Source organism: Pteronotus mesoamericanus, unplaced genomic scaffold (genome assembly GCF_021234165.1).
Source record: "Pteronotus mesoamericanus isolate MK-2021 breed Mesoamerican mustached bat unplaced genomic scaffold, CSHL_Meso_final contig_68, whole genome shotgun sequence".
In the NCBI taxonomy this organism is placed as follows: domain Eukaryota; kingdom Metazoa; phylum Chordata; class Mammalia; order Chiroptera; family Mormoopidae; genus Pteronotus; species Pteronotus mesoamericanus.
In genome coordinates this window covers 1113270-1138458 of record NW_026555234.1, presented here as the reverse complement: position 1 = coordinate 1138458, position 25189 = coordinate 1113270, and the positions used below count along the sequence as shown (strand labels likewise).

Sequence of the window (25189 nt, the reverse complement as noted above, 5' to 3'; positions counted from 1 at the left end):
GGCAGGCTAGGTCATGAGACTCACGGCCACCATAACCGCACGAGCCAATCCCTATAACAAATCTCTTCTATCTATTCAGTTGGCCACAACATTCATTTGATTCTTTTCCCTGTAAGATGGCTCTAGTGGCGCTTCGTTGTCTTTTTCGTATGAAACAATTTTGTTAGGCTGTATTCTAACAGCGTCATTTTGGTGTGCATTAAAAAAAAATTACCGGAATTGGGGAGTTTTTGTGTGGCCATTTTAATATTAAGATGGAAGAAAATATGTGACATTTTCAGCATATTAAGCATTATGATTTCAAGAAAGGTAAAAACACACCTGAAGCACAAAAAAGATATGTGTAGTGTACAAAGAAGGGGCTGTGACTGATGAACGTGCCAGAAGCCGTTTGTGAGCTTTTGTGCAAGAGCTTTCTCGCTGGACGGAGCCCCCCCGGCCCAGCAGACCAGATGAGGCTGAGAGCGATCAAACTGAGGCGTCCGCTGAGAACAATCAATGTCATACCACTCGGGAGAGAGTCGACATACTCAAAACATCCAAATCGATGAAGTTATTGGTGAAAATGAGAAATGGTTCTTACTTTACGGAAAACCACACACGGCTCTTCGGCCAGCCCCACCCCTGTCCCCTATCGGCTCTGCTTCCCGGGGCGCTGAGGGCGGGCACACGCTGACAGGCCCCACCAGACGGGGCCAAGAGTGGGTGCGTGGGCGCCCAGACCCGGTGTTTATAACTGCGTAAAGTGAAAGGACACTGTACCTTGCAAATAAAATTACTGATGAATAAATTACAATACACTGATTTATGTGTGAATTGCACTGTGTGACTTATGGATAAATGTGTATATAGAAACAAATAACACCGAGAGCATGAGGAATTGCCTCAAAAAAGAAGATACAGAAGACAAAGAGCATGCCCCATCTCCATAAACGACAAAAATGAAATAACTCACTGAGAGATGCACATATGGGCAGTGCAATTTTTCCAGTGTATCTCACTGACCATGCTCTTACAGCTGTCCCAACTCCTCCCCCTGCGCCCCTTCTTCCTGGCGCCCCCTTCCCCGGGGCACCCCCTTCCCCCCAGCAACCCCCTGCTTAGTCTGTGTCCGCGGGGGAGCACGTCGGCGCCTTCGTTTCCCGGGCTGGCCTTGGCATCCCCCTATTTTCTTCCTGCCAACTACGGCCCCTGCCCTGCGTCATTGCCCCCGCGCTCCCCCTTCCCCTTCCCAGGGGATAACCCTACAAACGGTCTCCATACCTATGACTCTGTTCCTGTTCTCGTTGTTTGCTTAGTTTCTTTTGTTTTCTGGTTATAGATTCCGTTATTGATAGTTGTGAATTTTTGGCCCAATTTTTAAAAATTATATTTTATTGTTTATGCTGTTACCGTTGTCCCAATTTCCCCCCGTTGCCTTCCTCCCCGCAGACGCCCCGCTCCCTCACACAGTCCCCCCACCATTGACCCTGTCCCACGAGTCCTGTGTAACTTCTTTGGCTGCTCCACTTCCTGTGCTGTACCTCACATCCCCATGGCTGTTCTGGAACCTCCTATTTGTACTTCTTAACCCCCTCACCTCCGCACCCATCCTCCCACAACACCTCCACCTGACAGCCATCAAAGGCTCCCCATGTCCACACTTCTGTCTCTACCCTGGTATGCTTAGTTTGTTTTTTTAGATTCAATTTTTGATAGATATACATTTATGCATTTTAATGTTCATAGCTTTGATTTTTTTTCTTAAATAAGTGCCTTTAACTTTTCATAAAAGAATGGTTTTGTGATGATGAACTCCTTTAGTTTTTTCTTATCTAAAGGGTGAAGCTCTTTATCTGCCCTTCGACGCTAAATGATGTCCTTGCTGGGTAGAGCAATCTTGGCTGTGGGTCCCTGCTTTTCATGACTTTGACTATTTCTTGCCAATCCCTTCTAGTCTGCAAAGTTTCTTTCGAGAAATCAGCTGACAGTCCCATGGGAACTCCCCTTGTAGGTAACTAACTCCTTTTTTCTGTTTTTAAGAGTCTCTCTTCATCTGCGCTGGCTGGTGTGGCTCAGTGAACTGAGCACTGGCCCCACGAACCAAAAGATCACCAGTTTGATTGCCAGTCAGGACACCTGCCTGGGTTGTGGGGGGGCCAGGTCCCCAGCGGGGGGCATGTGAGACACAACCAATTGATGTATCTTTCACACATCAATGTTTCTCTTCCTTTCTTTCTCCCTCCTTTTCCCTCTCTAATAATAAAATCTTTTTTAAAAAAAAATTCTTCATCTTTAACCTTTGGCATTTTAATTACGATGTGTCTTGTTTGGGACTCTCCGTGCTTCCTGGACTTGCATGTCTATTTCCTTCACCAAATTAGGGAAGTTTTCTTTCATTATTTTTTCAAACAGATTTATAATTTCTTGCTCTTTCTCTTCTCCTTCTGGCACCCCTATGAGGCAAATACTGGGAACCTGAAGTTGTCCCAGAGGCTGCTTACACTATCCTCACTTTTTTGGATTCTTTTTTTCATCGTGTTGTTCTGGCTGGTGGTTTTTGCTTCCTTATGGTCCAGATCGTTGACTTGAGTCTCAGCGTCATCCACTCTACTGTTGTGGCTCTGTAAATTGTTCTTTATTTCAATTAGCGTACGCTTCCTTTCTGACTGGGTCTTTTTTTGTGCTGCTGAGGTCCTCACCAAGTCCCTTGAGCATCCTTGTAACCAGTGTTTTGAACCCTGCCTCTGATAGATTGCTTATCTCCACGTCCCTTAGCTCTGTTCCTGGAGTTTTGATCTGTTCTCTCACTTGGGCCATGTTTCTCTGTCTCCTCGCTTTGGCAGCCTCCCTGTGTTGGTTTCTATGTATCAGTAGAGCTGCTTTGGCTCCGTGTCTTGGTCGTGCGGCCTACTGTAGTAGGTGTCCTGTCGGGTCCGGTGGCACAGCCTCCCCCATCACCCAAGCTGGATGCTCGAGGGGCGCCCACCGTGTGGGCTGAGTACACCCTCCTCTTGTAGTTGGGCCTTGGTCGCTGTTTAGATAAGGTCAACGGGAGGGATTTACCCAGGAGAGTCAGCTGCAAGGACTGGCTGTGACCACTGACCGCCAACCCCCGCCCTCCGTGGAGGATCCGCCGGGCAGGGCCAGGTGGCGGTGCTCCGACGTGGGCTGCAGTTGTCTGCAGGGTGCGCTGGCCCTGGGGTATCTCAGGTGGTGCAGGCCAAGGTCAGCCCCAAACTGTGTTTTGCCTGGGCCACCCTGCCTGACCTATGAACCGATCTGAGATGGCCGCTGCCTGTGCCGGGCTTGGAGATCCCCAGGCAAAGCCGAGCGTGAATCTGGGCTGCTGCTGCTGGGTGCCTGCCCTGGGGCTCACCGAGGCCACCGCCTGCGTGAGAGGATCCAGGAAGCCGCGCGGCTGAGCCAAGGCCAGCCTTCCACAGGGAAAAGCAGCCTGGGCGGGCCCGTAAGTTGGGTGCGGCCGAGTCTCTGGGGATCTCCAAGGCGCGTCACACAGTGTCAGCCGGGTTGATGGCATCTCAGATATGGCACCAGCCTGCCGGCTCTGTGGCTCTGGAGGGGCAGGGCTTAGAAAAGGGACAATGGCCTCTGCGCGCCTCGGTGCCAGACGCTTCAGTTGCTCCCTGTTCACCGCTGGGGCCTTTCACGCTGCTTCCCCGGTGCTGGAGCTCAGGGGGAGCGACACGGAGCAGCGGGGTCCGTGTGGGGGTTCTTTAGGGAGAACTGCTTGGGGCTCCCGAAGTTCCTTCCACAGCCTCAATCCCTGCTGGGTTTTGCAGCCGGAAGTTGTGGGGACTTACCGTCCTGGCGCTGGCACCCGGGGCCGCGGGGCCTGGTGTGCGGCTGGGACTCCTCGCCCCCGAGGTCTCCCTCCCGAATTTTTACCCACCACACGTGGGTGAGGGACCAGCCTGTTCCGCGTCCGTGCCCCTCCTACCAGTCAGGATGGATGTGCTTTCTCTAATTCCGCAGCTGTCAGACCTCCATTCCGCTTGATTCCTGGTGGTTCTGAGTGACGGTTGTTCCATGTTTTAGTTGTGATTTGATGTGGCGGTGTGATGAGGTGAGCCACGTCTACATAATCAATTTTAAAGAATTTTTTTAAGAAAGGGGAATAGGCCCTGGCTAATATGGCTCGGTGGATTGAGTGCAGGCCTGCAAACCACAGGGTCACCAGTTGATTCCCAGTGCAGGGCACATGCCTGGGCTGCGGGCCAGGTGCCAAGTTGGGGGTATGCAAGAAGCAACCACTCACTGATGTTTCCCTTTCTTTCTCCCTCCCTTCCCCCCTTGCTCTAAAAATAAATAAAATCTTTTTTAAAAAGGGGGGGGATGAACTGCTTCTCAGCCTTTTAGCTAAGACCAAGTGTAAAAAGGGAAATGACAAATACAGAACTCAAGGACAGTGGTTACCTGGGAAAGGAGGAAGGAGATGGGGGAAGGAGGGCGCACGGTGTTAGGGTAGCCTGGGGCTCACTTTATTATCCTTCTTAATGTGTGTTATACACACATTCGTATACATCTAGACCTCAAATATCACACAGCACAGAACAAAACTTCCTGGGGGGAACCTCTTCCACTGACCAGCTCTTTCCTTCATCATTTAATACCCACATCTCTCCTCCCCCACAGCCGAGTATCTTAGAAATCAGCACCTTCAGTGGACCTTCTTAGCTTCCTCGCCATTAAGCTACTCCTCACACAGTTCAGCCTGGCTTCGCTCACCCCCCGCACCGACATGCACCTACCAAGCGCCAGACACACTCCATGCCGCGAGGCCCAGCACCGCCTGCCTGCCTTGGCTGACCTCTGACCCGTCTGCTAGGAGGTTGCTGGGGGCCAGGCTTCCATGGACTCGCCCTGCCCATGGCTTGTTGGACGTGCCAAGATGGCTGTAAGGCCCTGACCTCCCCCCCAGGCCACTTCTCAGCTGACGGCCTCAAGGCGGAGCAGGCTCGCTTACTGCCCACCGGGAGAGTGGCGGGTCCCCATGCTCAGGGCCCTGAGCTGCGACACAGACGCTCAGGCCTCCGCACCGGTGGCAAGCCCCCCACTTCACTGACGTGGGGTCTGGTGAGGTGGTGGAGCGAGAGGACAGACGTGTGTGTGCTTGTGACATGTGCTGGACAGTGAGTCATAAAGGCCTCAGGCTTCGACCCAGGCGTCTCAGGTCTCCTGCCAGCACCCAAGACAAAGCAACGAGCTAAGAGATCCAGCGCCTGCCCGGCAACTACTGACCACGCCGTCCCTCGAACGACTCCCAGGCTCTTGGTTTTCCTGCTCCTGCCTTGTTTGCTCTCTCTCACCTCTGTCTTGACACCAGGTGCTGTCCAGAACTGCCCCCTCAGCTCCCAGTATTCCACGCCTCGCCCTTCCCTGTGTCGGGGTGCGCACGTGGCCAAGGCAGGGAAGGGGAGTACCAGTCCCCTGTGCGGAGGCTTTTCATGGCGATCGTGTGACCACCAGCTCCACACAGGGCATCCCAGACAAGCGGACTCCACCTTGAAAGTGCTACCCGTGAAAAATACTTGGGATTCTACTTCAGACCAGTGAGGTCGACGGTCTGTATGACACCTGGCCCCATAAGCAACTTAAAAAGAAGTCGATTTCATCTATACCAATAAAGGCAGAGGAAGAAAAACGCAAAATATAATTTAAAATAGTATAAATAAGTTAAATGCCTGTGGGTAAATGTTTTTGAAAAAAGGTACAATGGTGTAACAGAGACAATTAGGAACTACTTCTAGATGGAGAAAACCTCCACGCGCGGGCCAGCAGTGGCCGGCCCCAGGCCACTCTCACCAGGGCGTGTGGCAGGCGTGCGACCTCACGTGGTAATTTTCAATCACACGGGAATGAAGAGCACCGAGAATAAACCAATCGCTTTAGAAGAGCAGGTGGTAAGAGGATGCTCGCTCCGAGTGTGAGAGCACAGAGCCGCAATAACTGAGACAACAAGCTGTTGGCACAAGGACAAATGAGGCAGTGGAGCAGAGCGAGCGCCTGGAAACACACCCACACCTACAGAGAAACGGGCTTTGCAGCAAAGGTGGTACGGGGGGCGGGGGGGGCGGGAGGGTGACAGCCGTTCCACAAATGCCACTAGGGAACTGGGTCTCCACGTGAAAATGCATTAAACCTGGCCTCAGCGTCACACCATACAAAATTTTAGTTTCTATTCCCGGTGAGCCAGCCGTAGGTCTAAATATGGAAGGCAAAACAATAAAAGCATAAAACTGCTATTCAGTAGCCGCACATCGTATGTGGCTATTGAGTATTTGAAATGGGAGAGGATTTTGAATATTTAGCATGGGAAAATAAAGAATATCTCGCTAATATTTTTTATTTTCAGAACAGGCTAAAATGAGCTTGGATATACTGAGATAGAAAAATATAACATCATCTGTTTTTGTTTCTGATATGTAGCAAATAAAAAATTTTAAATCACCTGGCTTACATTTGTCATTTCACGTTTCCTTGGATTATGCTGCGAGAAGAAAATACATGCCAAAAATATGTTTATAATTTCGTCTAGGAAAAAAAACTGAAAAACAGAACTAAAGAAGGCAGTAACTATTAACAAAAAATTTGAGAAATTTGGCCTGGTTAAAAACGAGCTTGTGTTCATCACAAGACGCGATAAACACAGTGAAAAGGGAGGCAAAGCAGAGGCAGGCGCTGTGCGGGACGCGCAGGACCGACGAGGCCACCATGCGGAGGGCGGGCAGAGGGATCCCGCCCCCGCCCGGCCCTAGGACAAGCCAAGCCGTCCGACAGGGCAGTGGCTCCTCCCGCGTGGCCCCGGAGCCCGGGGAGTCCCGACCCCTCTGCGGTGGGCCACCCACCCACTCTCTCTCCATGTGCACACCAAGAGGGCCCCTGCGTTTCCCGCTGCGGCGGCCCGCGCCACGACCGCGCGGACGCAACAGGGGCAAGAGTGAACCCAAGGCTGCACAGCCAGCAGGGCGGCACAGGGACGGGGACATGTTCTCCATCACCGTGCACTCGGTTTGAAAAGACCCGTTCTACACAAGAACGTCCTGCTGCAGCAAAATCGTCCCTCAACTCCTAAGCCTGAGCCTCCGGAACACTCTGCGATGTAACTGGAGGCGCGCAGCAAGTGCCCCCGTGGTGTCCCCCAGAGAGTCCTGAGCACTATGCCTGAGCAAGCCCCTCCCTCCACGAAACGTCACCCACGTGGAGGAACGCCTGGCAGACGCAACGAAGCGATTCAGCGTTGGCCCTCTGCCAGGCATTTTCTCAAAAATGAATGAAATGAGACTGTGACAACAAGGGAAACAGCTGCTACGATCTGTGGCCAATCGTTGAATGAGCTTTCAAGCAAAAATTAGAAGATTGGCAAACCAGCATCCATCACTGGGCTCAAAAGCTTCTGTACATTTAAGACTCTTCTGATGAGATTGGTGGTGACGGTAACAAATCTAAGTTTTTAGAGAGGTGTCAACACTGGCGACATCTGTCCAACTTGACAAACCATTACCTTACAAACAGCCAACGCATGGTGTTACAAGACCAGGTCAGGCAAGAGGGACAATGGGTTTTAATGTAATGGCGGAGGAAAAATTCACTGATGTCGTTTGATTCCACATTGCAACTAACCATTAAGGAACTACTTGTTGTCATGGTTTGGTGTAGTACCAAAGAAGAAAATCCATGGTTGGTCTAAAAAGTATTTTCTTCATATGCTTCAATCAAAACAACCTACCGCCCTGGCCGGTGGGGTGGGCTCAGTGGGCTGAGCGTTACCCTGCCAACGGAAAGGTCACCAGTTTGAATCCCGGTCAGGGCACAGGCCTGGGCTGGGGGCGGGGTCCCCAACTGGAGGCATGAGAGAGGCAAGTGATCAATGTTTCTCTCCCTCCCTTCCCCCCTCTCTCAAATAAGTCAAAAACAAAAAACAAACAAAAAACACCAAAAACCCCTATCACAAGAGATTGAGAATCTAGCATTTTCTATTACCCAACTATTAAAAAGATTCCGAAAACAATGCTACTCTACTCACTAAATTATTTCTGTTTTAGAAAATAGTTTTCATTGGAAAATGTACTACGGCTGTGCAGTTGTAGTCGGGTAATGACAGAACTCCCCCCCGACTCAGTAGTTCCGTCTCCCCGTGAACACGCAGGCGCACACAGCCGCAGACCCGGAAACCGCTCCCACACCGCACGGTCAAGCAGGGGCGTCGTGCGGCGAAGACGGCGCAGGAGCGACACTGACTCTCAAACGTAATGCCAAGCAAAACAAACGGGAGACAAATCAGCGCCACGGCACTGACACTCGCGGAAGGTTCCCACGAGCAGGAAACCGCGGACGGTCAGCGCGGTCCGCGCGCGGGACCAAGCGCGGGCGCCGGGGGAGAGCTGGGGGAGGGGCGCCCTGCGGGAAGGGCGAGGCCCGCCGGGCGCAGCGGGCACGTGGCTGCGGGCAGCGCCGCGCCTGGGGCGCGGGCGGGAGCACTGACCCCACTGAGACCAGCAGTCACAGTGACGATGGCCAATTTCACCATCGACGAGGGGCCTGCAAAAGAGACCAGGTCCAACCTGCCTCCCTGCGGACTGCACTGCACAAGACCTGCGGCCCCGCCACACCCAGGACTGCAAATGAGGGCGGGGGGAGGGGGGCGGGGGGGCTGCGCGGGCAGCCAGCAGCCCTTTAGAGGAAGGGGCCGCCCGTGCGGGTCTCGGTGTGGATGAAGGGGCGACGCACCGAGATCTAACCATTTCACGGTCTACTCGCCCAGCACAAGTTTCCAACACGTAAAGCAAAACCAGAAATGTCTGTGAGGAAAAAAGAGCAAACGCACCCACATAGTAGGAGACTGCAACTGACACTCCTCAGAGACCGAGAGACCGAGAGACGGAGGCACCCAAAGAGGGATTCACAAACACGAGTCACAGGGGAGGAGGAGCTCTCCAGCTGAACCCTGAGAAGACACCTGCAAGCTACAGAGAACATTCAGGAAGAACTTGACCATGTATTAGTGGAAATGACCACGGAAAGCAACCTCCAACTACAACAGCATTAAATTAAAAGTCAGTACAATTGAAGGTAATCCAAGAGCTCCGTGTCTGGGTTTTCACAAATACTCTAGACGATTCATGGCTGAACACAGGAATACTGAAAGTATGGGAACACTTAAAGTTAAGCCAATACAGCGAACATTTCAAAATCGAGAGCAGCAAGAAGAGGCCTCCAGCGCAGCGCAGAGAAGAGCAAAGCTGATGGGCGAGGAAGAACTCGGAAAGGCAGAGGGGTCGCCGGAGGGGACGCGGAGCCACCGCCTCCGCGGCCGCGGCCCCCAGGACCGGCCGAGACGCGGGCTCAGCGCCCGCGTGGGCCACCGGGCACCTGCAGGTGGACGGCAGTCCCCGCCCCCGCCCGGGCAGGCAGCCGGAGCGAGCTCAGGGTCCCGCGGGCGTGCCGGGCAGCTCCCTGACGCAGACGGCGCCCAGGCGCAGGCTCCCAGACACCAGCCAGCGGCCCTCAGAGGCGGCCCCGGCCCAGGAGAGCAGCCCCTCAGACAAGCGGCCCCCGCACGGCACGCGCCCCACTCTCTTGGGACAAGGCTCCGGGAGAGCCACGCCTCACTTCCTGACAGGCGCCGGCCGGGCGCCTTCCCCCAGAACAGAGCCGAGTCTCCGGAGCGGCGGACGAGAGACGAGCGGCGAGCTTGTACGGCAGTGCCGGTGACACAACCGTGGAAATGTGTCCAAAGTCACGGAACTGTATGCACTCAAAAGGGTGAACTCTACCACCTGTAAGTCATATCTCCCTCTAAAAAAAAAAAAGAAAAAAAGGCCAGCCCTGGCTGGTGTGGCTCAGTGGACTGAGCACTGGCCTGCAGATCGGGGCCGCCAGTTCGATTCCCAGGCAGGGCACAGGCCTGGGCTGCGGGCCAGGTCCCCAGTGGGGGGTCTGCAAGAGGCAACCAATCGTATTTCTCTCCATCTCTTTCTCCCTCCCTTCTTCCCTCTCTGAAAATAAATAAAATCTTTTAAGTTTAAAGAAGATTTTAAAAAAACTAATAAGGCCAGCAATTTTAACCAGCTTGAACAAAGAGACCAACTTTACCAAAGTATCAGAAGGGGACCAAAGCCTACACAGACAGGCCAACCTGATGCCTCTGTGGTCCCTGAGGCACCTTCTGCAGAGGAGGGAAGCCTCATCGGGTAATCGATCATCCAGGACAAACTGGGGTCAGGAAATGAGACTCCCCACGTGGCAAGGCACCCGTGAGAAACCGCAGGTACTGCCACTGGCCTCCCAAACCAGGACGAACGGCAGCGATCGCTTCCCAAAGTACAGTCAGCCTAACACAGGAGCAGGACTGGAACCAGGAAGAAAGGCAGCGAAGTTTAAGCAGCAACAAGACCACTTAGCTAGGGGCAGACTTCAGAAGGCCACCGAAGGTGATCAGGGAGCAAACCAGTGCCTGTGACACTACTCTCCCATTGAAAACAGGGGGAACCCTGGCCGGGTGGCTCAGTTGGTTGGAGCGTCGTCTCAAACACCAGAAGTTGCAGATTCGATCCCCGGTCAGGGCGCACACATGAACTGCAGGTTCAGTTCCTGGCTGGGGCACACACGGGGGGCGGGGGCCGGACTGATGAATGTTTCTCACATCCATGTCTGTCTCTCCTCCCCTTCCTCTTCTCTAAAGTCAATAGAAACATATCCTGAGGTGAGGATTAAAAAAATAATAATAATGGGGGAAAGGCCAAACACATAAGTGCACACAGAAAGGAAACAAAAGTAAAAGGGTGACAGCAAGAAGATCTGAGGGCGAAAACTGGGAGTCGGCCTGCCCGCCTTCTTGCTCCCTGACGGGCCGCTCCCACAGCCTAGCCCTTTCTTCGTCCCTCCGCTGGCGCCTCCATCAGTTCAGGCATGTCGGGCACCTACAACGTGCCAGGCTCGGCGCTGCCCCTGAGAAGGACGCCCTGCGCACAAAGGGCCGCCCCCTGGAGCGCACCAGCCAGCGAAGAGCAGGGACAGGACGGGGAAGCAGCGGCTGGAAGGCGGCACCACGGGGGGAAGAGCAGGACACGGGGCGTGAGGGGGAGGGTGGGCAAGGATCTGTTTCAGTTTTGAGGTTCAGCCATAAAGCGTTACCACAGTGTCGTGTGCTGCCTTCGAGGACACCCACCAACAGAAGTCGCTGCCTCAGTGGCAGGCAGCAGGGGACGGAGGAGGCCTGGGAAGGCCAAGCGGACGCACGTTGTGCAGCGGCAGGAGCCTCGCCACACCGTCCCGGGGACTAAAGCAGAAAGCAGCCCCAGGCCAGGAAATGGGCGTTACAAGGACCGCTGCTTGCCAGCTGAGGGCAAAGGAACTGGGGAGCCCTAGACTGAGGGGCTGCAAATGGCCACAAAAGCCAATGTCTCCTAAAACCCAAAGGGCAGATTTGAAAGCCCTTTCAGAGCCGGGGCCCACTGAGCCACAGTCTCGGCCAAAAATCAGACTGAGGGTGTGGCCTCCCACACAAGCCTGGGCTTCAGGAAAGCCCCGTGCAGCTGAGGATGACATCAAGGTAAAAAGGTAAAAACCGGACGGAGAATTGCATCTGGGACAGAATTTCAGGTGAGTTACCAGCACGAAGAACCATCTAAAACTAACCACGTGCAAAGCCGATACAGCTTTTCAACAAACTGCTTGACCAACGAAACCCGAGGCCAGGCTGAAAAGCACAGCCTCTGGGCTGTCCTGCCTGTGGGCGCCTGTGGGCGCCTCTGGGTCACACTGGAAGAAAACGAGTTCTTCGGCCGCACATTAAATACACTATGACACGTAATCACAGAAAAACCACAAGTTTTAAGTAAACTCACAATTTTGTGTTGGGCGACATTCGCGGGCCATGTGCTGGACGCCCCTGCGGCCTGCTCCCCGCGGCAGGGGCGACGGGGAAGGCCGGGAGGAAGGCCCCGCAGCGGGAGAGTGGGGCAGGGACCAGGAGGAGGCACAAGAGGGGGTTCTTCCCACAGAGCAGACCCAGGTCAGCCACCTCGCTGCCCAGTACACCCTGCAGCCCACGGACTCAGGGAGCCGGGTAGCAGGCGAGCCCGGCAGGGCACTCACCGCCGGCGGGTCCAGGCTGCCGTGCCGCTCTTCCTTCTCCACGGTCCGCCGGCAGTCCGGGCACACCCAGAGCGGCAGGTGCAGCACGCTGTTGCCCTTGGGAGCCATGGAAAGGGCCAATTTGCTCGCAGTCTTCATCCCGCTTTCGAGGAATGAAGAGTCTTTCCGCTCGCTTCTGCACAGAAGACAGTAATCCCCGGCAGGGTAGGGTGGAGTTCTATGATTCACGCCAAAGTTAAAAGGAGTCTAGAATAAAATAAAAAAATAAAATTTCTATTTTCAAAACATGATCCACAAAAGCAAGATCATTAAAAAAGATTGTATGTAGTTCTAAAATTACAACGTACATGAGTGCTTATAAAAACAAACAGTAAATAGGGAAATTGTTGAATAAAACTGTACCTACTGTCTAGAAACTCACCATACAGCAAATAAAATAGTAATGCAATAAAGAGCATCTTCGCAGGAGCTACCAACTGCCCTGCGAACCCTTCACCCAAACTCCTGGACCGACCCCTGCAGGTGTGACATGTTGGTCACATGTCGAGACCAGGAAGCAGCAGGATGCTTCGCCACTGACCCCAGACCTGTCTGCACAGGTGCTCGGCCCGAGGCAGCGCGCCCACAGGCCCCCCCGCCACCGGGGTGGGCTGTCAGAGCTCGGCCATGGGCAGCCACTCCCCCCACTCAACAGCAGTCACAGGGAAGTCACAGGGAAGGCCTTTCAAAAAGGTGCTACAACTACAGTGTGAGGGTGGGAGCCTCCAAGGTAGGAGGAAGAGGCAGGATTGTTACCCTGGACCCTCTCCAAAACATTATCAAGCACCCTAATAGGAAAGGGAAATCAGCCTTTAAAACACTCAAACAGGCTCCCGAGTGAAAGACAGGCATGACGTCACAAGTCTACGAGCAGAGGTCGAGATTTTCACCCGAATCAGGGTGAGCCCAACGCGCGTCGCCTGCACCTTAGAGGAGCCGTGCCGTAAACCCTGAAGAGAGGCCCGCGAGGCACACCTGAGAGACAGGTGTGCAGGGAGCCAGGTGTGAGCTCCCAGAGGCAGGCGCGTTCTGCCAAGGGCCCGAGCCCCAGCACAGGCGGGACTGCAGCGACAGCACCCGGGGCTCCTCTGGCTGGCAGCCAGGGGTTTCCCGTCACCGGCTCCTGCCAGAGGCCCCTCCAAGGCCCGCCCAGCTCCCCCTCAGCTCCCGTCCTTGTGCGCCGAGGCTCGCGCACGCCCGTGGTAGCCGTGCGGCTGGGCGTGTGAAACCACAGGTGCACACGGACACCACGGCACAGCCGCACACCGGGCTCCATGCAGAGCCAGCGTGGCCTGGGAGAGTAAATGAACCAATGAAAGCACCACTGGGACCAAGGGGAGACTTGTACGTGGATTTTTAACCTGCTTCTATAAACCAGCGATCAAAACCGGCTACATAGGTCACACCTGCACGTGTCACATCCACAGGATTCCAAGGGTCCAACCAAACCCAGCTCAGCAGCCACTCGAATGCCTGAGGGGTTGGGGAAAGAGCAGAGCACTATCTGCCGGTGGCGTTCGAGAAGGCTCCAGAGCGCTCCGCAACACCACAACACCACAGAAGTCACTGCGTTCTCTGTCCCAGCTGATCTGAGAAGTCTGAACTACAACCATCGCAAACAGCGTGCTGACTTAGCCCGTGGGGAAGCCGCCTCTTTTCCCTAGTCCTGGGGCACAGCCCCCACCACTCACAGAGCAGCCTGGTCTTCACCCCTTCCCGGCCGCCTGCTCCCCAGTGGAGAGGCCGGCCTCCAGGCTACAGAGGCCCCCACGCCAGGCAGTGTAAGAGCCAGAGCTGACTTGAGAGCCCAACCGAGCAGCCATGCACCTATCTGTCCGTATTGCCCCACCCCGGCAGATCCTGTCCTGGGGCGCCCATATCCTTGTCAAAGACCAAGACCGTAAATAAGACAGGGAAGTGAAAAGTACAGAATGCCAGACAGTGGTCGCTGAGGAGGCAAACCAAGAGCAGGACAGAATGCCAGGGGCTGGGGCTGGGGCTGGGGCTGGTGAGGGCTCCTCCAGGAGACACCGGACACCAGGGCGCCCCACGGGGCTGCAGGGGGGCCTTCCAGGAAACAGGCACAAAGGCCCTGGGGGCAGGAGGCCAGAGCAGGGGAGGTGCCGTGAGCCCGGAGGGGACCGGACTCCTGTTCTACCAGGCTGACAGGCTGTGTGCAGAGGAGGGATGAGATAAGACAGGAACGGAGCAAGAACAGGCGAGAAACCCTCTGCACCTTACGAGTGAGGTGGCCATGAGGTCGCTGCGATGGGAGAGCTGACAAGACCACTAGGGAACCAGAGGTCAAGGGTGGGGAGGGAGAGTAGGGCCGGACGTGTGGGAGGCTCCGAGGCGGGAGGGCCTCTCCCTGTGTCTGAAACCCACTAGATACCAGACCTGCCGAGAGGTAAGATGCAATGATGAGTCACAGGAGGGCCTGCTAGTTCCAGAGGGACAGCAGGCACAAACACAGACATGACAAGCTCACGTCCAGGGGCAGTAAGTCCCCTCCAGAAGAAAATACAGTTGCCAAGGTGGAAAGAGGGGCCACAAGAGGGCACCGTGTGACGAGCGCACTGCGAAGGGAAGACAACAAGCAGCCATGTGCGCCCCTGGCGGAGGGGTGCCAGGAGCCTGGGGGCGGCGGGCAGCACCAAGAGGCCGGGCAGTCTCTCGGAACGAGGTGGCAGGGTCCAATTCTCCCCTTAAAGAGAAACTCTGCGGAGGTAACCACGTACAAAAGGCTGCTCCAGGCGCTTCCAGGCACAGGCAGGAGGCACGGGGGGGCAGAGCAGCCAGGCTCGAGGGGTGTCCGAGGCAGAGCCACAGGACTTGCCGACGGGCCCAGGCGCCCGCGCACTCAGCTTGCCAGCAGGAGAGACGCCAGACGCAGGGTGGCAGGCGGGGCAGCGGCGAGAACTGAGGATGTGCTCTGGGCACCGCAGGTACGAAGTGGGTGTTAAACGTCCAAACAATGTGGGCTGCTGTTTCTGAGTGAGAAGCTCGGGGAGCAGGATGCAAGTGGATATATAGTTTGGGATCACTGGCACGTGTAGTCTGGAAAGCCACGGAGCTACGGAAGACAATGTCCTGAACGGAAGTCAAAGCTTCTTGACATTTGACCAACAAGCTCAAGTACACAGTTCGTTCTTCAAGGAGGTGAAACTCTACTCTCCATTCCTTCTTCAGACAAAACAAGAAAGAGGTTGCTACAAAACACACGTACACACACAACACCTGACTACGATTCAAATTAACCAAACACCAGTGCCCCACCAGGTGGCTGCTCTCCTGTGACTGAATGTGAGGCCCAAATATACATGCCATTGACTCTCATAAAAACACTGCACAGCTGGGCCGGAGCAGAACTGAGGTAGGATCAGCTGAAAAGATCTGCGCTGCGCACCTTGGGCAATGCTGATGCGTATGCGCACCTGTGAAACCATCCCGGTAATCGAGATGATGAACACTGCCATCGCCCCAGGTCCGCCTGGGCCCCTTTGGGCTCCGTTTCTCCCCACTCCCTGCCCCTCAGCCCAACCCCAGTCACTGGCGGCCGCTGGACAGAATTCGGTCTCTAGAGGCTGATTTGCAACTTCCAGAGCTCGCTCTGTTGACAAGTGGCCTCGCGCAACGCGCTGCCTTCTGCCTGGCCTCTTTCACAGCGCGGCGTTCGCTGCGGAGAGATGACCCCCACGGACATACACGCTAGGAACATGCTCCTTTTTGCTACCGAGCAACATCGCAAGGTATGGGTGAGCTGCAACCTGCCTGTGCAGTCGCCCATTTGGAGACACTCTGTTGCTTCCAGTTTGGGGCTACTACAGAGAACAGCCGCTGTGAACGTGCACACGTGACTCTTGGTGTGGATGTGTGCTTCTGCTGCTCTTGCATAAACACCAAGGAACAGGGTGACTGGGTCATGCGGTAGGTGCATGTCTAACATTAGAGAAATTTCCAGACTTCTCCCAAAGAGCGTGGCCGGAAAGTTCCGGTGAGCTGCACCCTTTGGCACGCTGTGACAGAGCCACGGTGACGAGAGGGTGGTGACTGGCCCGCTGTGCCCTTCCCTAACGACTGATGGTGGTAAACAGCCTTTCACAGGCTTCAACAATTTCTGTTCAACTGTTTGGGCTGCCTCAGGTTTATCAATTTTATAATGTTAAAAGAATGAGCTTTGTTTTCATGAATTTTCCATATTTAAAATAGTTTTTCATTAATGCTTGCTTTTATGTTATTTCCTTTCCTTGGGTGTATATAACTGGCCCTTTGGTCTTCTAGGTTCTTAAGGTGGAAGCAGAGGTCACTGACCCCTTTTTCTTGCATAAAGAGGTGGTTGGTGCTACAAATTTCCCTCTAAGTGTTGCTTTGGCTGCTTTTTACAAATTTTGATATGTTGTGTTTTCATTTTCATTCAGTTCAAAGTTTTTCCTTATTTCCCCTTGATTTCTTCTTTGACTCATGGGTTGTTTAAAGTATGGTTTAGTTTCCTAGTATTTATAGTTTTCTAAGTATTTTTGTTACTCATTTCTAATATAATTCCATTGTTGTCAAAGAAAGATACTTTGCACAATTTTAATTCTTCCAAATCCATCAGCCTTTTTTATGGCTCAGAATGTGAGCTGTTTGGTAGACATTCAACACTTACGGTAAGGAACGGGTGTCTGTCTGCCCAGCCTCACAGCACGGCAGCACGGCCCTGTTTCCCTTCCCCAGGCCTTGGCTTCCTCACCCAAAAGCACCTGCCTCGCAGGCCTGCAGCTCCGGTCCCGAGGGATGGAGAGCAGCCGGTCGCACACAGGATCGCCGACGTCTGCCCTGGGGGACTGAACGTCACCTGACTGCAGGCTGTAAGACTGACCTTTAAAAACACATCGCCTCCGCACTATGTTCTCAGGATCTCAAGATACATTTTTCCAATTGCTCGCTCTGTTCTTGGAGTTAAGATACATCTTCCTTTTCACGATACTGAACTTATGTTTTAGAGTTGTAACCAAAATTAAGTGAGAAGAGATTAGGTTGCCTTGAGCTGGAAGCCCTAGAAGTCCCCCGAGAGAGGTGCCACAGGGGTCTTGGCATCAAGTAGGCCTCCTCACACCCATGCCTGGAAGCTCTGGGCCAGGTCCTGCTGAAGAACACTTGTGAGGCTGCAAAACAAGCTGCCTCATGATCTTCTGGCTGGAAGTGTCTGTTCTACCCTGACGGCGCGCACGAGTGCAAAGGAAGGTAAACGCAAATGAGACACAGCCCCAGAAACAAGATACACCCCCAGGAACTTGCCGGGGGAAGCGACCCTCGCCATGAGAGGGCGGTCCGCTGCGCCTGCACTCCCGCCTCTCCTACGCAGTCCGGCATCCTACCCGGCATACTACCGGAAACCTGCGAGGGGCTGAAGATCCACCGAAGACCAAACGCATGCTCTCTGGCTCCTGGGGACACAGCCTGGGAGCTGACCGTTTCAGCAGAATCAAGGAGTATCAACCTAGGAATACGCGCACGTGGCTACAGAAGCCCCGAGGAGAGGAGGCGACTTGGGCCACAGGGCTACGAGCTAAACACTGGGCCTCCACCTCCACCCGCGACTCTTCTAGTGACTCCAAAGGCAGGCGCAGCCACCTCGCTTTGAAGCTCTGAGAGCTCGCCCATCGTCACAGAGCCGGGACTCCAGCCCAGGCGCCCCAACGCCACGACGAGGCGCCTCTCTGCAGCCAACTCGCCCGGGAGGGCCGGGAAGGCTTCTACCTCTCACGCGCCAACTGCCAAACACCGCCCGTGTTTCACCAGCGTTCACCAGCGTTCACGAGTGATCTTCCCTTTCCACCTGACTCCCGCAACCCCCGTTCCCCGCCGGCTGGGGCGACGGGCGACGCCCTTGCCCTGCTCTCACAGCATTCCCCACCGAGCTTTCCCGCCGGGGCACTGTCTCCCTCTCCCCCAGTGAACGGACTGAAACCCCCATGAGACCAGAGACACCGTCCCAGTCCCACGCCTCCCCACACCTTCCATCATGTCGCTGAGGCCAGCAGTGTCCACTGACGGAACACGCAGAAGACTCCCTGGTCCTCGTAAACATCATTCCCAGTGGCTCTTGAGGTGACAGCCACAGACAGGAAAAGGCCTCCTGCCTGACAGAGGGGTCACCTGAGCTTCCCAGCAGGACGTCTGTGCACGAAGATCCCGGAACCCCACGGCGCCACAGAGTCAGGCTGCTGCACTGCCACTCCTTCAGAAGCGACCCACGGCCTCCTGGGCAACTGCCTGCGACCAGCAGCTAAGGAAGAAGACCCTGCATCCGTTTACAGACGGCTCTGCAGATGTGCTGGCCCGAGTTGGCGGCGAAAGGCTGCCCCACCATGCCGCACTCCCCGTGGGGGGGCCCAGCAGGGGGCGCAGAAGTACCCCTGGCCACACCCTTTGTCAGGAAGGAGGCATGGGCACAGATGCAGAGCTACCCCGACGCACTGGTAGGAGCTGCGTGGTCAGGAGTTAGAAAGAACAGTCAGGGTAACTGGTAGGAGAGATCGAGAAGAGGGAGCTGAGGATGGCACGAAGTGCAAGGACACCTGCGTCCTAGGTGAGCCCTCAACACTGACCCCGGCTGCAGCAGTCGCTCCCAACGACGGGTGGGTAAGACGACCTGCCCTGCGTGACTCTCAGCCTCCTTCCCCACCGCTTAATGCCCTGGGCTCTTCCGCAGCCAGGCGCCCGTGGGCACCGGGCCCCGCAGTGTGGCACGGTGTGCTGTCCCCAGCGCTGCGCTCGGGAAGCAGCAACACAGCCAGGGGCCTCCCCAGGCCTGGCCCCGTGCCTCAGCCGGGGTCACTGCTTCCTGCGTCCTCTCCGGGCCCCCGCTGCCATGCACCCGGGGTCTGCAGGGCCGCTGCCTCATGCGCTTACTACCCGCCTTAGCCCCACACGCTGGCCCAGAGGCACGCTGGCCCAAGTGGCATCCACATGCTTGACTTCCTCTAGAAGGGGACACTGCTCCAGCAACTGGCCCAGCGGTGGCTCCTGGCTCCTCCTGCGCACCTGCCCATCCACTCCGGCGCACCTGAGCCCTAGAGGTGCATTCCTGGCAGGCCCCCAACACAGACGGCACGCGCCCGGGCCTCGGACCTACAGGGCGCCCTGGCTGCCTCTGCCCACCCACCCGCCAGCCTCAGCTCGCCTGCGTGTGCAGCGACTGCGGACCCGCTGTGGCCCAGGCACCCCAGCCGCCACCATATCTGCCCCAGGGGAGTGAGAGCCCCTCTCTGGGCGTTCGCCCTCAGTCCACGCAGAGCAGAGTCTCTGCCCGGCTCACAGCCCTCTCGTGTCACAGCGTCGCAGTTCTTTAATGTGTTCGACTTCCCTTGTTTCATTAAATCACAGCGCGGTTTTGTCTCCTGACTGGACCAAGACTGATCACTGTGTCTGTTCCGGGACGTCCCCACCAATGAACTCACAGCACGCCTTAGTCACCGCTGCTACACGACACTGACGAAAAAGCTCGCTTTATGATAAAAGTGAGGTGAAAGGCCCATGATCATGGGGTCCACTCATCCTGGCACACACCCCAACCCTACTCAGACGTAGCTGCCATAGGGAATGGCGGGGCGGCCCACTGGGAGACCGCGGGGTTCAAGAGCCGGCCCATGGGGCGCAGCGCGGGGGACCACAGGTGGCGCCGCCTGCCCTCCGCCCAGCAAATGCGTCCTCCCCGTCCCCGCTCTAGGCTCCCACAGGCCTCAGGCCTCAGTGCCTGGCGGTGAGTGGCTGCGCCAGGTGGTCATGTCTCAGTAGCCAGAATCCAACCTGGCTGCCTGGACTCCTGACTCCTCCGCACCAACAGTTTAAAGAAAGAACAACAAACAGCGACCAGCTATGGTGATGGTCTAGGGTAAAGAGAACATGAAACAGGTAGTGGAATTCCAAAAAGTATGTCTTTTAAAAAGTGTGTATTTCTAAACTAAGCTTCCTTCCAAAATGTTGACAGGTCTCCCAAAAAATAGTGACATTAATGCTGATAAATTTTTCCCAGCTGTCTCTAACCCATGCCCTAGGCCAAGGAGCAATGCAAATTTTGGGGAGAGGGGGTGCTGTTTAAGGTTAAAGCCTGCTGCCCAAATAACTCTTTGATAACCAGAATTAATTGATGAATTAATACTGCTTCAGATTTTCACGTGCCTGTGATTATTTAACACTCCTCTGCCCCAATGTACGCCAGGCGGTGGGAGGGTGGGGTGTGACACTAGGCGGGAAGGCACAGCTCCTTACCCCAGGGCGCTCCTGGGCCTGCCCTCGGCCTCTTCTCACCCTCCGCTCCCCACCCTGCGCCCCTCCAGCACCTGCAGCACACAGCCCCTCCCTCCGCCAACGGTCTGGGGCTCTAACCTCTGCGGCACAGCGGCCTGACCCAGGCCCCCCAAGGTGCCCCCAGGCACTCTGCCCTCCCTGTGTCCAAAGCTGCACTGATGCAGGGTGGCCCCCACCCCTCCGGCAGCACAGACGAGCCTCCACATCACCAGGCAGAGTGCCCACCAGCCCAGCCCCAGGGAAGAAGGTCCCGCCCAGGGAAGGCGCCCCGCCCGGACACCAGGCCTCTAACTGGTTTTCCTGCGTCAGCCCCCACCCCGCCCACCCAGGAGGCAGCTGCAGAGGTCCTTTAGAGCCTCAGGCACAGCCCAGCACTCCTCGGCTCTGCGTCCTCCCGTGTCCCCTTTAACACAGTAAGAGACAGCGCTGCTGGAGTGACAGGTGAGGCCCCCCACGCCTGTGCAGGACCCAGCCTGACTGTGGGCACTTGCGACAGACGCTCGGACAAACGTGACACTCACAGGGCAGCAGGCAGCATGGAGCTGCCTGAAGAAGTCGGCGGGGCCCATGCCCCACACTACTGAGTAACAAACAAATACGGGCAAGGGCTTTTTGAAAAAACACAGATTCCTACGCCCCCAACTACCCAGACCTGTGGGGGGGGCGGTGTTCAGAAGGAGAGGAGAGGGTGAGCGTGAAATGAAGCGGGGGAGGGGGAGAAGGAAAGGCAGCTGGGGCTTGTCTGACGCGGGGGTGGGGGGCGGCGGCTGGAGAGCGCTTGGTCCTAAACAAGTGTGACCCCCAAAGGCATGGCCTGTCCCCCGGGCCAGCCCTCTGTACTGTCCCCATCGCAGAGGAAACCGCTTCCAAGTCCGACGCTTAACAACGCGCATCCACTCTGTGTCCCTCGCCCACAAGGATGAGATGCGCGCCCCTCGGTCTGCCGCCGCCGCCTGTCACCCGCACGGCGAGGAGCTGCCCACCTCCTGTTACTCTGCAAACCACCCTCCTCACCAAGGCCGGAGTGCCCGTTCTGCTGGTCAAAACCCCGCACTGTCAGCAGCCACTGAGGCCCCCGCCACAGCCCTCCGCCCTCCAGGCCCCGGCTCGCAGGCCAGGCCAGCAGCGCGTGGCTCCCCTCCGCCCCTAGAGCCCAGCCTACCGGCAGCCGCCCGGCCAGGCCCTGCAGCCTTCAATCTCATCTGATCTCTCACTTTACACAGCAGACGACCAGAGGCTCTCTCTGGGCCCCACAGTGAGCGCACCCGGCGAGTCTGGAAAAAACGCCCAGGCCCATCCCGGCCGTGCTGGCTGCAGTGAGGCTGCCTCCTCGGACGATCCGGTTTCCATTAGATGCGACCCAAGATTGCATTTAGGGAAAAGGGTATTAAAAAGAAAGCCTAACGTGTTTCTTTGGGCTTAACCTTCAGCTAAGAGCTCAGTCTTTACAACTTGTTTTGATGTCCCTACCAAGACCTGAGAAGCAGTAAATAAAAACTTCTGGTCCAGACTCTCCCTCTACACATATCCTTCCAAGCCGCCACTCAGAAGCCATACCAGCCACCTCATATCACAGACATGCGTTTTTTACACAGTACCAGACAGAAGTGCCCCGTCCTAACCAACGTGCATCTCCAAGCCTGCCCTGCAAGGTGGCTCTCGCCAGGGAGCGCGCCCTGGGCCCCCCCGCTTCGATCCCCAGGTCCTGCCCTCTCTTTCATGCCTCAGAAGGGACCATGAACCCACGGGGTGCACAGACAACCAGACAACCCATGAATGGCATGGCATCCCATGATGAGGACTAGCATAAAAACGTGACCGGGTTCACTTCTGAGAAATGTGAACCGAAATACAAAGCCAAGTCAGCCTGCAAGCTTTCGAGGCCACGGGCTTCGGGGAGAAGCTGGGGCTGCGGCAAGCAGAACCACCAAAGGGCAGGGCCTGTGGGGACGGGGGGGGCCAGCCAGAAGAGGGGCTCAGGGACGCCACCACGGCCAGGGGAGGCAAGACAGGCAGGGGGCCCCAGCTGCCTGTGCGGGGCACTTTTCCTCAATTAAGGTGAGTGGCTCTCTGTCCCTTAAAGTTGAATAACCCCTGATGGAATCTAAAGAACAAAGGCCAGGAGCGGAGGGGAGGTGGCAGGAAGGAGAGGAAGAGGCACAAAAGCCCTCAGACCAGGAGGAGGGGGCAGAGCATGAGCCGGGCACCCGCAGCCACGCCTGGCTCTGGGGAGGCGCCTGTGTCCTGCACGAGGGGCGATTCGCAGCCCTCCTCCCAGGGGCACACAGCCCGACGCCCAGATGGGCCAAGGGGGCCTCCTGTGTCACCATGGGACTTCAGCCATGAAAGGGACAGAGCTTCAGTTACTCCAGTCACAAGAGCAAGCTGGAGGACCCCGCGCTGCTGTGTCCCACACCGTACGAGGGACGGACCAGGTGACAGAGAGTGATGCTCTTCTTCCCTGGGTCATGCACACGCAGGAAAAGTGTAAAATGTATGGAGGGAAAATGGAGATGTGGCTTATTTGATGTCTTCTGAGCACATCATCAAAGCTGCTCTTGAAGGAGGTTCACAGAGCTGCAGCCTCAGCTCAGCACGACCCTGAACTTACAGAGCCGGGGGAACCCCAATCGGCAAACCCCAATCAGCCCCTGGACAGCTCGCCAGAGGCCCTGCTTCCTCCCGAGGCGGGGGGCTCGGCGCGGAGCTCAGGCTGCAGGTGAGGAAGCGTGGGGGCCTTGTCTGAGGGAGCGCTCCAGGACTCCAATCCACTGCTGCCCGGCGTCCCAGGCCCGCGGGCCCCGAGGAACTGCTACGGCTTCAGCAGGTATCCAACAGGCAACCGCAGAAGTCACGCTTGGAGTTTCTGTTCCTCAGACACTTTAGGCAGAAAAACCTTCCCTGTACGCGAATCATCCAGCATCTGACCCTGGGAGCAGGGCTCACGTTCAGGAGCGCCGGGAGGAGACGAAGTCCAGTGTGCTCCCCGCCACCGCTGCAGGCCAGTCCCCACAGTGTGCGGGCGGGTACACGAACCCCGGCACATCCACAAAGCTGAGACTCGGACCAGGTTCCAGGTGATATTTGGGTCCCCTACTTTATTTTAGTGCAATTTGCTAAAATGAAAACCAAGAGTTACGGGTCTTCACAGCCGCTGCCCCCTCCGTTGAGAACATTCTTACCCAGGGGTCTGCTCTGCGCCCTCCCACCTCTGGCCTCCGCTCCCCGCCCCGCCCCCCCCCGCCACTGCAGCACTGTGCCCACACCCCTGGCTCCCTCGCTCACCGCCCCCCCAGCCCCCCAGCCCCTGCTCCATCCACGATGCGTCCTGCGTGCCGACACCCTCTCAGGGCACGTAACAGATGCTCTGGGCGCCCACGGAGGCAGGTCTCAGGTGCGCCCAGACTCTCTTCCCCTCGGCTCTCAAGAGTGGTTCAGGGCGTCCACGACCAGACTTATCTGCATGAAAACTGACAAAGAGCACTAAGCTCGCACTTGCACAATTATGTTTCAATATGACTGAGTAACTACATTTGGACTGCTTCTGTATCACTGCTAAATACAATCCGGTTTTCAGAAAGTTTTATTCCACCACTGTCAGCAAGAGAATCCGTCAGTCCCTCCACCCCACGCAGGGGTGCCCAGTCAGCCGGCTCCCCACTGGAGTCTGGACAAGGGAGCCCACGAGCGAGGCGAAGACGGCGCCGAAATGACTTGTGTCCAGCGTCCAGGCGGCCTGAAGGCCTACCCCGCCCCCAGCGTAAGTCTGCGCCACGGGGCAAGAAGAAAGGTGGGGTCAGACCCTGCTCTGCCGCAGCGTGGACACCGAGCAAGGCGCAATGCACGTCACGTGGGGCGCAGCTGTCTTCCAGGCTCTAGGCTCTCACTCTAGACCATCGGCCCTCGTCTCGCACAGCAGAATCTTCCTTGCTGGTGTCCTCTTCCCCTGTGGTCACGAACCCTGGTAACAACATCGCTTCACCGGGGGAACGGCACCTAGAACATTTTACTACAGCTTGTAGTTTAGCCTGTTTGAACATCTGCACTGAATCGGCGAGACTCTATCTGAACCTACAAGGCAGACAATTAATACTTCTAATGTGATACTGAAATTTTTTACTTAAACATTTTATTTATTTTTAGAGAGAGGAGAAGGGAGGGAGAAAAAGAGGGAAAGACACATTGATCGGTGACCTATCACACGCCCCTAACTGGGGACCTGGCCCAAAACCCAGACATGTGCCCTGACCCGGAATCCAACCAGCAACTTTTCAGTTCACAGGCCAGCGCTCAAGCCACTGAGCCACACCAGCCAGGGCGTGATACTGAACTTTTCAGCCAACTGTAAAAATTCTTGGGTGCTCTGGTGTCTCAGCTCTGCCCAAGTTCCAGCCTCACCAGGATCCAGCGCTGCTACCTTCCCACGACCCCACAGGCCTGCAGGGAGCGTGGGTGCTGCTGCTGCAGGGCCTAAGGCTACGACCCTTCCTTGGCATGACCGCAGTTGAAGAGAAAGACCCAGCCTCTGGAACCGCCAGGCAGCCCAGGCCCTGAACAACGCCAAGAAGCTGTAGCCCACCCCCATGGCTGCCAAGAACCGCATTACCTTCTCGGGGACCAGGATGGGGGGGCTACACTACGAAGCAGCTTGAATCCTAAAAGGGCAGATAAATAGCAAGCTGAGATCCCCCCCCCATCTTGGCCACGGACCAGTTCCCATACACGGCTCTGGCCAAGACATACAATGTGGACAACA

The 25189-nt window shown here is 56.1% G+C and overlaps 1 protein-coding gene across 1 annotated transcript in view; it reads right to left on the bottom strand.

The window, feature by feature from the left end:
* FAM193A (family with sequence similarity 193 member A) overlaps positions 1 to 25189 on the bottom strand; it is a 105952-nt gene that overhangs the window by 61210 nt on the left and 19553 nt on the right. Inside the window, exon 2 of the mRNA XM_054581877.1 lies at positions 12100 to 12345. Within this exon, the coding sequence (XP_054437852.1) occupies positions 12100 to 12237 (138 nt within the window). The 5' untranslated portion in view covers positions 12238 to 12345. The remainder of the gene's footprint in view (positions 1 to 12099; positions 12346 to 25189) is intronic.